Below are 15,851 nucleotides of genomic sequence, written 5' to 3'. Positions count from 1 at the left end.
ATTCTCCTCATTAATAATGCAAGTCTGCATGCAGCGGGAGTGACACAGGACTTGCTTCAGTGATATCAGTGGGAAATGTTTCAACATCTGCCATACAGCCCAGACTTAGTTCCAAGTGATTATCACTTCTTCTCCAAACTGAGAGATTGTTTTGAGTGGAAAATACTGTGGAAGTGATGATGAACTTAAAGAAGCCATTAATCATTAGCAGTTAATCATTTGGCAGCTACTGAGTATGTGGAAGGCATTGGAAAGTTGGTAAAACAGTACAACAAGTGCCTCAATTGGAATGGTGACTTTACTATGTAGAAAAGTAGCTTGGGTATCAAACTGTATGTAAAATACGGTTTCATTTATTTATAGCACACAAAAAATTTCTCTCTTTGCTTATGAGTCTTATTAATAGCAATTTTTTATTTCCATTTTAGTCTGTATAATCACAAAACTGATCTCCAGCTTTATATTCTCCTTGTCAAACCACGTGCCCGGGTATCAAAGATTCTCTACTTTAGAAAATCTCTAATCTCCAACTTGACGTGGGGCACTATGTGTTGCTCCTCTGGAAGGAACCATTATATTTATCTGTTCAGCACTGAGTTTCATGCCGAATTTGCTTGCATTATAAGGTAGGTCCTCCATTACCTCTACCATCTCAGCTTCAGACTTTATAATATCTTCTGCAAGTGCTAAAATATGGATTCACTCACTCAAATTGGTGCATTCTCCATTCGTCTGAGGGCTTTCTCAAGCACTACATTGAACAGTATTGGTAGAACAGTATCAGCTCAATGAAAATCTTTGTGTCAAAGGCCTATTAAAACTTCTTATTAAAGATAACTGGATGGAAACAGCAGAATATGCATTAACAAGAGGCAATTGCGAGGTTAGGAAATGACCTTCAAGGCTATAAACTCCGTGACATAAGTAAATAAGTGTGCAATTTATATATAACTCAGGTAACAGTCAAGTGTTTATATAATCTGAAGAATTAGTTTCTAATAACTGCTTCTCTTTCTTACATATACCTTAACTTGTTGTGCATCCCTGAAGATACTTTTCAATGAAGGAATCTCCCTAAGATTGTGAATGACTGTGTGATAAGTTAAATCTGTGTGCCTGGTAGTGGTTCAAACAACACACCTTTTGCAGGCTGTACCCTTACAAACAGAGCCACCTGAGTATAATTGTGGATCAACACACAGCTTCAACCTGTCACTTGGCCCCACACCATATTTTACAATTTGTTTAATTTTCTAATACAAAGTTATGCCCATTAAAGACTGAGAATTTATTCAGACTTGCACCTTTAACAACAATCTGCATTAACAATATACAGAAGATAATTTAAACAACACACACATAATCTAAATCAATAAGGCTTGACTTAAATTTAGATTCCAGATCTTACAAGAATGAAACCAATGTATTATTGCTTGAACATTTGCCTTTTTTCCTTGAAGTTGTATTTTTATATCAGAATGTGTTTGTCAGTTTAAATGTAGATCATACCTCTGTAGATGCTGATCAGTGTCATTAACATTCCAAGCTAGAGAATTATAAACATCTTCTATCTGTTCCTGCAAATAAACCTGAAAAACAAGTACATCATTTCAGTTATGAGAATTCTAAGTTCAGTACAGATTGGAGCTATTGCTTAACAGAACTTATGAACTTTTAAGGATAAAGTTCAAAGAAATAAGCATTTTATTGTTTTATGTGTGCTTGTTGTTGACTTTTTACACAGACAGTTAAGGAAATAGATGTGGTTATTGATTTCTGTGTTTTATCATTTACAATTGAAGTTCTAAGAAACAAGTAATAACTCAGTACATAAAAAATACATTCTGTGAATAAATTTAATTTAAAACACTTCAAATCTGTTACTAAGAAAAACAACATGTAACTAAAATATTTGTTGTTTGTCATAGTATGCTGCTTCTTTCAGACTTAGAGAAAAAAAAGAGCAACATCATCAACATGTTGTTTCAGTAGAAACAACACTGCTATTACATTTTAAACTATGTACCTGTTGTTAAATTTCTGTACCTGTCAGCCCATTTTAGTTGTCCCAGTTTTCACAGCTGGTAATTAAAAAATAGTCATCTGTGTTGAATATTAACAATTTCCTTACATCATTATAACAAGTCAACAATCTAAATCAGGTCTAATGAAATAAGTGAGCCTACTGTTAGTCATCTATAATCAAGAACAATTTCTGAAAATTTCAGTCTTCATAGAGGTTAAACATCAATTATATTTCCATATGCTGACAAAGAAGTCATCATTATCATCCTGTCTCTTTGTCTTTTTCCATTTTTTATTTTGTTTATCTTCCTGGGTGTCTTCTCTTTCATTCACTTGACCGGTTCATACAATCATATTTAAGTCTTGATTCCTCCTACAATAGTTCCTCCTACATTAATTCCTTGATTCTCTCTTTCCTGAACCTGTCCACAATTGTCACTTCAATACTATTTTTCAAGAATTTCATCTCACTAGCTTGTATTTCGCTTGTCTCTCTTCCTATCATTACCCAGGTGCATGAAGCATGTCAGGATTGGTTCAAATGGCTCTGAGCACTGTGGGACTCAACTTCTGAGGTCATCAGTCCCCTAGAACTTAGAACTTCTTAAACCTAACTAACCTAGGGACATCACACACATCCAAGCCCGAGGCAGGATTCGAACCTGCGACCGTAGCGGTCTCGCGGCTCCTAGAACCGCACGGCCACTGCGGCCGGCTCAGGATTGGTGCATACCACATTCAATACATGACCCTTTTACTCTTTTGAGAGACACCCTTGCTCCCTATCAGACTTCTAATGCTATTCTGGAATGAGCTCCACTCATATATATCTCTGTCATTTATTCCATTCTCCTGTATTAATCTTCCCAGATATTTTTAAACACTCCACCTTCCTCAGTCATTCCCCACCAGCTGTTATTCCACTTATGACTCTCCCCTTCTTCCTGGTTGTGATCATCATTTCACACTTAACTTATGCTAAATTTCATTCCACTTTGTTGTTGTGGTCTTCAGTCCTGAGACTGGTTTGATGCAGCTCTCCATGCTACTCTATCCTGTGCAAGCTGCTTCATCTCCCAGTACCTACTGAAACATACATCCTTCTGAATCTGCTTAGTGTATTCGTCTCTTGGTCTCCCTCTAAGATTTTTACCCTCCACACTGCCCTCCATACAAAATTGGTGATCCCTTGATGCCTCAGAGCATGTCCTACCAACCGATCCCTTCTTCTAGTCAAGTTGTGCCACAAATTTCTCTTCTCCCCCAATTCTATTCAATACCTCTTCATTAGTTATGTGATCTATCCATATAATCTTCAGCATTCTTCTGTAGCACGACATTTCGAAAGTTTCTATTCTCTTCTTGTCCAAACTATTTATCGTCCATGTTTCACTTCCATACATGGCTACAATCCATATAAATACTTTCAGAAACGACATCCTGACACTTAAATCTATACTCGATGTTAACAAATTTCTCTTCTTCACAAATGCTTTCCTTGCCATTGCCAGTCTGCATTATATATCCTCTCTACTTTGACTATCATCAGTTATTATGCTCCCCAAATAGCAAAACTCCTCTACTACTTTAAGTGTCTGATTTCCTAATCTGATTCCCTCAGCATCACCCGACTTAATTCGACTACATTCCATTCCATTATCCTCGTTTTGCTTTTGTTGATGTTCATCTTATATCCTCCTTTCAAGACACTGTCCATTCTGTTCAACTGCTCTTCCAGGTCCTTTGCTGTCTCTGACAGAATTACAATGTCATTGGCGAACATTTTTATTACTTCTCCACGGATTTTAATTCCTACTCCTAATTTTTCTTTTGTTTCCTTTAATGCTTGCTCAATATACACATTGAATAACATCGGGGATAGACTACAATCCTGTCTCACTCCCTTCCCAACCACTGCTTCCCTTTCATGCCCTTCGACTCTTATAACTGCCATCTGGTTTCTGTACAAATTGTGAATAGTCTTTCACTCCCTGTATTTGACCCCTGCCACATTCAGAATTTGAAAGAGAGTATTCCAGTCAACATTGTCAAAAGATTTCTGTAAGTCTATAAATGCTAGAAACTTGAGTCTGCCTTTCCTTAATCTATTTTCTAAGTTAAGTTGTAGGGTCAGTATTGCCTCACGTGTTCCAACATTTCTACAGAATCCAAACTGATCTTCCCCAAGGTCTGCTTCTACCAGTTTTTCCATTCGTCTGTAAAGAATTCATGTTAGTATTTTGTGACCGCGACTTATTAAACTGACAGTACGGTAATTTTCACATCTGTCAACACGTGCTTTCTTTGGGATTGGAATAGTTATATTCTTCTTGAAGTCTGAGGGTATTTTGTCTGTCTCATACATCTTGCTCACCAGACGGTAGAGTTTTGTCAGGGCTGGTTCTCCCAAGGCTGTCAGTAGTTCTAATGGAGTGTTGTCTACTCCCGGGGTCTTATTTCGACTTAGGTCTTTCAGTGCTCTGTCAAACTCTTCACCCAGTATCATATCTCCCATTTCATCTTTATCTACATCCTCTTCCATTTCCGTAATATAGTCCTCAAGTACATCTCCCTTATATAGACGCTCTATATGCTCCTTCCACCTTTCTGCTTTCCCTTCTTTGCTTAGCACTGGGTTTCCATCTGAGCTCTTGATATTCATGCAAGTGGTTCTGTTTTCTCCGAAGGTAGCTTTAATTTTCCTGCAGGCATTATCTATCTCACCACTAGTGAGATGTGCCTCTACATCCTTGCATTTGTCCTGCTTAGCCATTTTGCACTTCCTGTTGATCTCATTTTTGAGATGTTTGTATTCCATTTTGCCTGCTTCATTTACTACATTTTCATATTTTTTCCTTTCATCAGTTAATTAAACATATCTTCTGTTACCCAAGGATTTCTACTAGCCTTTGTCTTTTTACCTACTTGATCCTCTGCTGCCTTCACTATTTCATTCCTCAAAGCTACCCATTCTTCTTCAACTGTATTTCTTTCCTCCATTCCTGTCAATCATTCCCTAATGCTCTCCCTGAAACTCTCTACAACCTCTGGTTCTTGAAGTTTATCCAGGTCCCATCTCCTTAAATTTCCACCTTTTTGCAGTTTCTTTAGTTTTAATCTGCAGTTTATAACCATTAGATTGTGATCAGAGTCCACATCTGCCCCTGGAGACGTCTTACAATTTAAAACCTGGTTCCAAAATTGTGTAATCTATCTGAAACCTTTCAGTATCTCTAGGCCTCTTCCATGCATACAACCTTCTTTAATGATTCTGGAACCAAGTGTTAGCTATGATTAAGTTATGCTCTGTGCAAAATTCTACCAGGCCAGGCGGCTTCCTCTTTCACGTCCCCCTATTCCATATTCACCTACTACGTTTCCTTCTCTTCCTTTTCCTACTATCGAATTCCAGTCAGCCACGACTATTAAATTTTCATGTCCCTTCACTATCTGAATAATTTATTTTATCTCATCATACGTTTCATCCATCCCTTCGGCATCTGCGAAGCTAGTTGGCATATAAACTTGTACTACTGTGGTGGGTGTGGGCTTCGTGTCTATTTTAGCCACAATAATGTGTTCACTATGCAATTTGTAGTAGCTTACCCGCATTCCTATTTTTTTTATTCATTATTGAACCTACTCCTGCATTACCCCTATTTGATTTTGTATTTATAACCCTGTATTCACCTGACCAGAAGTCTTGTTCCTCCTGCCACCAACTTCACTAATTCCCACTATATCTAACTTTAACCTACCCATTTCCCTTTTTAAATTTTCTAACCTACCTGCCCAATTAAGGGATCTGACATTCCATGCTCCGATCTGTTGAACACCAGTTTTCTTTCTCCTGATAATGGCGTCCTCCTAAGTAGCCCCCACCAGGAGATCCGAATGGGGGACTATTTTACCTCCAGAATATTTTACTCAAGAGGCACCATCACCATTTAACCATACAGTAAAGCTGCATGCCCTTGGGAAAAATTGTGGCTGTAGTTTCTTCTTGCTTTCAGCCATTTGCAGTACCAGCACAGCAAGGCCGTTTTGGTTAGTGTTACAAGGCCAGATCAGTCAATCATCCAGACTGTTACCCTACATCTACTGAAAAGGCTGCTGCCCCTCTTCAGGAACCATCATTTGTATGGCCTCTCAACAGATACCCCTCCATCGCGGTTGCATCTACGGTATGGCTATCTGTGTTGCACGCCAGCCTCCCCACCAATGGCAAGGTCCATGGTTCGTGGGGGTTCATTCCATATCCTTGTGGTATTCATTGGCATCTGTTTAACTGTTCCTGGGCTTACTCCTCCATGTTTCCCAAAATCATAAAATTGTCTGCAAACAAAATTGCTTTCATCTTTTCTTAACCAATTACAACAGTGAAGAGTGATGGTGAAAACGCATTTTCCTGCCTCAAGTCATTCTTCTGTTCTCCCAATTTAATCTCTCTCCTCCCATTTTCACACAGCTCACATTCCCTTTGTCTATTTCTCTTATCCTCTGTACTTTGCTTTTCTACTACTCTGCTCTACATGAGCTTCTTCATATGTTATCATGTGCTCTTCTATCATCCAATAAGGCTGCCAGTAAATCCATTCTATACTCCTAGGGGTGTCCCTGTAGCTGTTTACAGAAAAAATTAGATGTACTGTGGACATTCCTACTCTGAGCCCATGTTGTCATTCTCTTATTCTTTGTTTTTTTTACTCAAATTTGTGTTTCCAAAACTGAATTCGTGTTTCCAACATTTTCTCAAAGATCTTTGCACAATGGGTCATCAGTGTGATTCTTTGATAGTTTTTGCACTCTTTCCTATTACCTTTTGAGAAGAGTGAGACAATTATCCCTTCTTCCAGTCTTCTTCCTGTTTTCTTGATTGATCTGTGTTCAGTTTTTCCAGGCCTATCCACTGTGCCAACTTATAACTAAATGTGAGGGGGGTGCGATGTGGAGGTTCCCTTGTGAGTATTAAGCTCAGTCTCACCAATGACTCTATAAAAACCTCCATCCACTTAGAGCTCATCGACCTGCAACAGTACATCCATTTTGACAGCTACTATCCTTTCCACACCAAAAGGCTCTCCTATACAGTCTAGCCACATGTAGACAGTGGCTCTGCAGTGATAAGAAATCCCTTGCCCAGTACGCAGAAGATCTATTTAAGGTCTTCATGAATAGGCTGTAAGCCACAAACATATCTTCTGAGCCATAGTAGCTACAAATGACCCTAATTTTCCAACCTCTCATGTGAATAAGTTGCAAAGTAGCATTCCTATAATATCCATTGTCAACCTGTAATGGACACCCATCACCGACATGTTTACTACCTCTTATTGTATCCTGGAAGGAGAACACTCTTTCTAAAATCTTTCCTAACTCTCCCAAAGAGGGTACTCTGCTGACATCCCAATATATGAACTATTCAAGCCCTTTCTTATGCTGTACCTACTCCCAACCCCTTGCTACATAGGTGAAAACCCTATCAAAGACCCAAGTGCAAAGCCTGTCCTATGCACCCACTCAGTACATGCCTCTGACAAGGAAAACTCCCCATCACAGCCCCCTCAGATTTAGTTATAAGTTGGCACAGTGGATAGGCCTTGAAAAACTGAACACAGATCAATCGAGAAAACAGGAAGAAGTTGTGCAGAACTATGGAAAAAAAAAAAGCAAAATATACAAACTGAGTAGTCCATGCGCAAGATAGGTGACATCAAGGATAACGTGAGCTCAGGAGTGCCGTGGTCCCGTGGTTAGCATGAGCAGCTGCGGAACGGGAGATCCTTGGTTCAAGTCTTCCTTCGAGTGAGAAGTTTAATTTTTTATTTTCAGACAGTTATCAAAGTTCAGGCACTCACACATAATTAACTTCGCTCTCCAAAATTCCAGGACATGTTCGGATTTGCTTGGACATATGCAGGATTTGACGGTCTACACACGGAAAAATTTGAAAACGTTAAAAACATATGTTTTGACAGAGCACAGGGAAAATTGTGTGACTGTGAAACTGTTGCATTCATTTGTTGCAGTTTATGTGACAAACTCTTATGTTTTCATCACTTGTTTGGGAGTGATTATCACATCCACAAGAAAACCTAAATCAGGCAAGGTAGAAGAATCTTTTTACACATGTTAGGTGCATCGACAACATATTCCTGTCATGTGACGCACATGCCGTCACCAGTGTCATATAGAATATATCAGACGTCTTTTCCTGTGGAGGAATCGGTTGACCTATGACCTTGCAATCAAATGTTTTCGGTTCCCATTGGAGAGGCATGTCCTTTCGTCTACTAATCGCACGGTTTTGCGGTGCGGTCGCAAAACACAGACACTAAAGTTATTACAGTGAACAGAGACGTGAATGAACGAACGGACAGATCATAGCTTTGTGAAAATAAAGAAAGTAAACTTTTCACTCGAGGGAAGACTTGAACCAAGGACCTCGCATTCCGCAGCTGCTCACGCTAACCGCGGGACCACGGTGCTCCTGAACTCATATACTCCTTTATGTTGCTTATCTTGCGCATCGACTACTCAGTTTGTATATTTTGCTTATTTTTTTCATAGTTCCACACAACTTCTTCCTGTTTTCTCGACTGATCTGTGTTCAGTTTTCAAGGCCTATCCACTATGCCAACTTATAACTAAATCTGAGGGGGGTGCTGTGGGGAGTTTCCCTTGTGAGCACAACATGCTGCTTCACAGCCAGCTCTATCTGGATCCTCCCTGTCTTTTTCAGTACCAGATTCTCTGAATTGCATATATGAGAATTGTGCTTACAACACATCCTGCAATCCTCCTGGCCTCAATGTCCTCTGACCTCACACATCTTCACCCTTGTTTCATGTCTTCCGTTCCCTCTTCTCCTCGCATTTCCCTCTACCACTATCCACCTAGGCATTAATCTACCCTCAAAGTATTGTCTGATTAAGTTCACTCTGTTATCCCCCCCTCCCTTCGCCCACTCCACCATTTCACATTCATCATCTACCGCACATTAGCTTCTCCTGTCCGCTTCAGTTCCACATTCCTATCCTGTTCCCTTGTTGTCTTTCCCCCTAGGTGTCATCTTCTCTACTTTCCTTTTTCTCTCATCAACTCCACATCCATCAGGCTGCAGTGCTGGGATAATGTGGTGTGGTGTGTGTGTGTGTGTGTGTGTGTGTGTGTGTGTGTGTGTGTGTGTGTGTGTGTTTGGTGACTGCAAGGAAAGACATTGACTGAAAGGTGAGAGATCATTTTAATCTTGTTTACGTCCCTGTCAATCACTCAACTGTACTGTGAGTATTTATCTCTACCCTTGACCTATATGTTTTTTATATACTGACAAATAGAAGTCCAATAGTAAGTATTATAATTCCCTTAACTTTCTTTTTTCCTACTTTATTGTTGTGGTCTTCAGTCCTGAGACTGGTTTGATGCAGCTCTCCATGCTACTCTATCCTGTGCAAGCTGCTTCATTTCCCAGTACCTACTGAAACATACATCCTTCTGAATCTGCTTAGTGTATTCGTCTCTTGGTCTCCCTCTAAGATTTTTACCCTCCACACTGCCCTACATACAAAATTGGTGATCCCTTGATGCCTCAGAGCATGCCCTACCAACCGATCCCTTCTTCTAGTCAAGTTGTGCCACAAATTTCTTTTCTCCCCCAATTCTATTCAATACCTCTTCATTAGTTATGTGATCTATCCATATAATCTTCAGCATTCTTCTGTAGCACGACATTTCGAAAGTTTCTATTCTCTTCTTGTCCAAACTATTTATCGTCCATGTTTCACTTCCATACATGGCTACAATCCATATAAATACTTTCAGAAACGACATCCTGACACTTAAATCTATACTCGATGTTAACAAATTTCTCTTCTTCACAAATGCTGTCCTTGCCATTTCTAGTCTGCATTATATATCCTCTCTACTTTGACTATCATCAGTTATTATGCTCCCCAAATAGCAAAACTCCTCTACTACTTTAAGTGTCTGATTTCCTAATCTGATTCCCTCAGCATCACCCGACTTAATTCGACTACATTCCATTCCATTATCCTCGTTTTGCTTTTGTTGATGTTCATCTTATATCCTCCTTTCAAGACACTGTCCATTCTGTTCAACTGCTCTTCCAGGTCCTTTGCTGTCTCTGACAGAATTACAATGTCATTGGCGAACATTTTTATTACTTCTCCGTGGATTTTAATTCCTACTCCTAATTTTTCTTTTGTTTCCTTTAATGCTTGCTCAATATACACATTGAATAACATCGGGGATAGACTACAATCCTGTCTCACTCCCTTCCCAACCACTGCTTCCCTTTCATGCCCTTCGACTCATATAACTGCCATCTGGTTTCTGTACAAATTGTGAATAGTCTTTCACTCCCTGTATTTGACCCCTGCCACATTCAGAATTTGAAAGAGAGTATTCCAGTCAACATTGTCAAAAGATTTCTGTAAGTCTATAAATGCTAGAAACTTGAGTCTGCCTTTCCTTAATCTATTTTCTAAGTTAAGTTGTAGGGTCAGTATTGCCTCACGTGTTCCAACATTTCTACAGAATCCAAACTGATCTTCCCCAAGGTCTGCTTCTACCAGTTTTTCCATTCGTCTGTAAAGAATTCATGTTAGTATTTTGTGACCGCGACTTATTAAACTGACAGTACGGTAATTTTCACATCTGTCAACACGTGCTTTCTTTGGGATTGGAATAGTTATATTCTTCTTGAAGTCTGAGGGTATTTCGTCTGTCTCATACATCTTGCTCACCAGACGGTAGAGTTTTGTCAGGGCTGGTTCTCCCAAGGCTGTCAGTAGTTCTAATGGAGTGTTGTCTACTCCCGGGGTCTTATTTCGACTTAGGTCTTTCAGTGCTCTGTCAAACTCTTCACCCAGTATCATATCTCCCATTTCATCTTTATCTACATCCTCTTCCATTTCCGTAATATAGTCCTCAAGTACATCTCCCTTATATAGACGCTCTATATGCTCCTTCCACCTTTCTGCTTTCCCTTCTTTGCTTAGCACTGGGTTTCCATCTGAGCTCTTGATATTCATGCAAGTGGTTCTGTTTTCTCCGAAGGTAGCTTTAATTTTCCTGCAGGCATTATCTATCTCACCACTAGTGAGATGTGCCTCTACATCCTTGCATTTGTCCTGCTTAGCCATTTTGCACTTCCTGTTGATCTCATTTTTGAGATGTTTGTATTCCATTTTGCCTGCTTCATTTACTACATTTTCATATTTTTTCCTTTCATCAGTTAATTAAACATATCTTCTGTTACCCAAGGATTTCTACTAGCCTTTGTCTTTTTACCTACTTGATCCTCTGCTGCCTTCACTATTTCATTCCTCAAAGCTACCCATTCTTCTTCTACAGTATTTCTTTCCGCCATTCCTGTCAATCATTCCCTAATGCTCTCCCTGAAACTCTCTACAACCTCTGGTTCTTGAAGTTTATCCAGGTCCCATCTCCTTAAATTTCCACCTTTTTGCAGTTTCTTTAGTTTTAATCTACAGTTTATAACCATTAGATTGTGATCAGAGTCCACATCTGCCCCTGGAAACGTCTTACAATTTAAAACCTGGTTCCAAAATTGTGTAATCTATCTGAAACCTTCCAGTATCTCTAGGCCTCTTCCATGCATACAACCTTCTTTAATGATTCTGGAACCAAGTGTTAGCTATGATTAAGTTATGCTCTGTGCAAAATTCTACCAGGCCAGGCGGCTTCCTCTTTCACGTCCCCCTATTCCATATTCACCTACTATGTTTCCTTCTCTTCCTTTTCCTACTATCGAATTCCAGTCAGCCACGACTATTAAATTTTCATGTCCCTTCACTATCTGAATAATTTATTTTATCTCATCATACGTTTCATCCATCCCTTCGGCATCTGCGGAGCTAGTTGGCATATAAACTTGTACTACTGTGGTGGGAGTGGGCTTCGTGTCTATTTTAGCCACAATAATGTGTTCACTATGCAATTTATAGTAGCTTTCCCCCATTCCTAATTTTTTATTCATTATTGAACCTACTCCTGCATTACCCCTATTTGATTTTGTATTTATAACCCTGTATTCACCTGACCAGAAGTCTTGTTCCTCCTGCCACCAACTTCACTAATTCCCACTATATCTAACTTTAACCTACCCATTTCCCTTTTTAAATTTTCTAACCTACCTGCCCAATTAAGGGATCTGACATTCCATGCTCCGATCTGTTGAACACCAGTTTTCTTTCTCCTGATAATGGCGTCCTCCTAAGTAGCCCCCACCAGGAGATCCGAATGGGGGACTATTTTACCTCCAGAATATTTTACTCAAGAGGCACCATCACCATTTAACCATACAGTAAAGCTGCATGCCCTTGGGAAAAATAGTGGCTGTAGTTTCTTCTTGCTTTCAGCCATTTGCAGTACCAGCACAGCAAGGCCGTTTTGGTTAGTGTTACAAGGCCAGATCAGTCAATCATCCAGACTGTTACCCTACATCTACTGAAAAGGCTGCTGCCCCTCTTCAGGAACCATCATTTGTATGGCCTCTCAACAGATACCCCTCCATCGCGGTTGCATCTACGGTATGGCTATCTGTGTTGCACGCCAGCCTCCCCACCAATGGCAAGGTCCATGGTTCGTGGGGGTTCATTCCATATCCTTGTGGTATTCATTGGCATCTGTTTAACTGTTCCTGGGCTTACTCCTCCATGTTTCCCAAAATCATAAAATTGTCTGCAAACAAAATTGCTTTCATCTTTTCTTAACCAATTACAACAGTGAAGAGTGATGGTGAAAACGCATTTTCCTGCCTCAAGTCATTCTTCTGTTCTCCCAATTTAATCTCTCTCCTCCCATTTTCACACAGCTCACATTCCCTTTGTCTATTTCTCTTATCCTCTGTACTTTGCTTTTCTACTACTCTGCTCTACATGAGCTTCTTCATATGTTATCATGTGCTCTTCTATCATCCAATAAGGCTGCCAGTAAATCCATTCTATACTCCTAGGGGTGTCCCTGTAGCTGTTTACAGAAAAAATTAGATGTACTGTGGACATTCCTACTCTGAGCCCATGTTGTCATTCTCTTATTCTTTGTTTTTTTTACTCAAATTTGTGTTTCCAAAACTGAATTCGTGTTTCCAACATTTTCTCAAAGATCTTTGCACAATGGGTCATCAGTGTGATTCTTTGATAGTTTTTGCACTCTTTCCTATTACCTTTTGAGAAGAGTGAGACAATTATCCCTTCTTCCAGTCTTCTTCCTGTTTTCTTGATTGATCTGTGTTCAGTTTTTCCAGGCCTATCCACTGTGCCAACTTATAACTAAATGTGAGGGGGGTGCGATGTGGAGGTTCCCTTGTGAGTATTAAGCTCAGTCTCACCAATGACTCTATAAAAACCTCCATCCACTTAGAGCTCATCGACCTGCAACAGTACATCCATTTTGACAGCTACTATCCTTTCCACACCAAAAGGCTCTCCTATACAGTCTAGCCACATGTAGACAGTGGCTCTGCAGTGATAAGAAATCCCTTGCCCAGTACGCAGAAGATCTATTTAAGGTCTTCATGAATAGGCTGTAAGCCACAAACATATCTTCTGAGCCATAGTAGCTACAAATGACCCTAATTTTCCAACCTCTCATGTGAATAAGTTGCAAAGTAGCATTCCTATAATATCCATTGTCAACCTGTAATGGACACCCATCACCGACATGTTTACTACCTCTTATTGTATCCTGGAAGGAGAACACTCTTTCTAAAATCTTTCCTAACTCTCCCAAAGAGGGTACTCTGCTGACATCCCAATATATGAACTATTCAAGCCCTTTCTTATGCTGTACCTACTCCCAACCCCTTGCTACATAGGTGAAAACCCTATCAAAGACCCAAGTGCAAAGCCTGTCCTATGCACCCACTCAGTACATGCCTCTGACAAGGAAAACTCCCCATCACAGCCCCCTCAGATTTAGTTATAAGTTGGCACAGTGGATAGGCCTTGAAAAACTGAACACAGATCAATCGAGAAAACAGGAAGAAGTTGTGCAGAACTATGGAAAAAAAAAGCAAAATATACAAACTGAGTAGTCCATGCGCAAGATAGGTGACATCAAGGATAACGTGAGCTCAGGAGTGCCGTGGTCCCGTGGTTAGCATGAGCAGCTGCGGAACGGGAGATCCTTGGTTCAAGTCTTCCTTCGAGTGAGAAGTTTAATTTTTTATTTTCAGACAGTTATCAAAGTTCAGGCACTCACACATAATTAACTTCGCTCTCCAAAATTCCAGGACATGTTCGGATTTGCTTGGACATATGCAGGATTTGACGGTCTACACACGGAAAAATTTGAAAACGTTAAAAACATATGTTTTGACAGAGCACAGGGAAAATTGTGTGACTGTGAAACTGTTGCATTCATTTGTTGCAGTTTATGTGACAAACTCTTATGTTTTCATCACTTTTTTGGGAGTGATTATCACATCCACAAGAAAACCTAAATCAGGCAAGGTAGAAGAATCTTTTTACACATGTTAGGTGCATCGACAACATATTCCTGTCATGTGACGCACATGCCGTCACCAGTGTCATATAGAATATATCAGACGTCTTTTCCTGTGGAGGAATCGGTTGACCTATGACCTTGCAATCAAATGTTTTCGGTTCCCATTGGAGAGGCATGTCCTTTCGTCTACTAATCGCACGGTTTTGCGGTGCGGTCGCAAAACACAGACACTAAAGTTATTACAGTGAACAGAGACGTGAATGAACGAACGGACAGATCATAGCTTTGCGAAAATAAAGAAAGTAAACTTTTCACTCGAGGGAAGACTTGAACCAAGGACCTCGCATTCCGCAGCTGCTCACGCTAACCGCGGGACCACGGTGCTCCTGAACTCATATACTCCTTTATGTTGCTTATCTTGCGCATCGACTACTCAGTTTGTATATTTTGCTTATTTTTTTCATAGTTCCACACAACTTCTTCCTGTTTTCTCGACTGATCTGTGTTCAGTTTTCAAGGCCTATCCACTATGCCAACTTATAACTAAATCTGAGGGGGGTGCTGTGGGGAGTTTCCCTTGTGAGCACAACATGCTGCTTCACAGCCAGCTCTATCTGGATCCTCCCTGTCTTTTTCAGTACCAGTTTCTCTGAATTGCATATATGAGAATTGTGCTTACAACACATCCTGCAATCCTCCTGGCCTCAATGTCCTCTGACCTCACACATCTTCACCCTTGTTTCATGTCTTCCGTTCCCTCTTCTCCTCGCATTTCCCTCTACCACTATCCACCTAGGCATTAATCTACCCTCAAAGTATTGTCTGATTAAGTTCACTCTGTTATCCCCCCCTCCCTTCGCCCACTCCACCATTTCACATTCATCATCTACCGCACATTAGCTTCTCCTGTCCGCTTCAGTTCCACATTCCTATCCTGTTCCCTTGTTGTCTTTCCCCCTAGGTGTCATCTTCTCTACTTTCCTTTTTCTCTCATCAACTCCACATCCATCAGGCTGCAGTGCTGGGATAATGTGGTGTGGTGTGTGTGTGTGTGTGTGTGTGTGTGTGTGTGTGTGTGTGTGTTTGGTGACTGCAAGGAAAGACATTGACTGAAAGGTGAGAGATCATTTTAATCTTGTTTACGTCCCTGTCAATCACTCAACTGTACTGTGAGTATTTATCTCTACCCTTGACCTATATGTTTTTTATATACTGACAAATAGAAGTCCAATAGTAAGTATTATAATTCCCTTAACTTTCTTTTTTCCTACTTTATTGTTGTGGTCTTCAGTCCTGAGACTGGTTTGATGCAGCTCTCCATGCTACTCTATCCT

The 15,851-nt window shown here is 40.2% G+C and overlaps 1 protein-coding gene across 1 annotated transcript in view; it reads right to left on the bottom strand.

Moving 5' to 3' along the window:
* Positions 1-15,851, bottom strand: part of LOC124777490 (glutamyl aminopeptidase-like) — a 322,410-nt gene that overhangs the window by 35,678 nt on the left and 270,881 nt on the right. Inside the window, exon 12 of the mRNA XM_047252928.1 lies at positions 1,510-1,589. Within this exon, the coding sequence (XP_047108884.1) occupies positions 1,510-1,589 (80 nt within the window). The remainder of the gene's footprint in view (positions 1-1,509; positions 1,590-15,851) is intronic.

The sequence above is a fragment of the Schistocerca piceifrons genome, chromosome 2, assembly GCF_021461385.2.
Source record: "Schistocerca piceifrons isolate TAMUIC-IGC-003096 chromosome 2, iqSchPice1.1, whole genome shotgun sequence".
In the NCBI taxonomy this organism is placed as follows: domain Eukaryota; kingdom Metazoa; phylum Arthropoda; class Insecta; order Orthoptera; family Acrididae; genus Schistocerca; species Schistocerca piceifrons.
The sequence above is the reverse complement of the archived record's forward strand: the minus strand, read 5'-3'. Positions and strand labels throughout refer to the sequence as shown.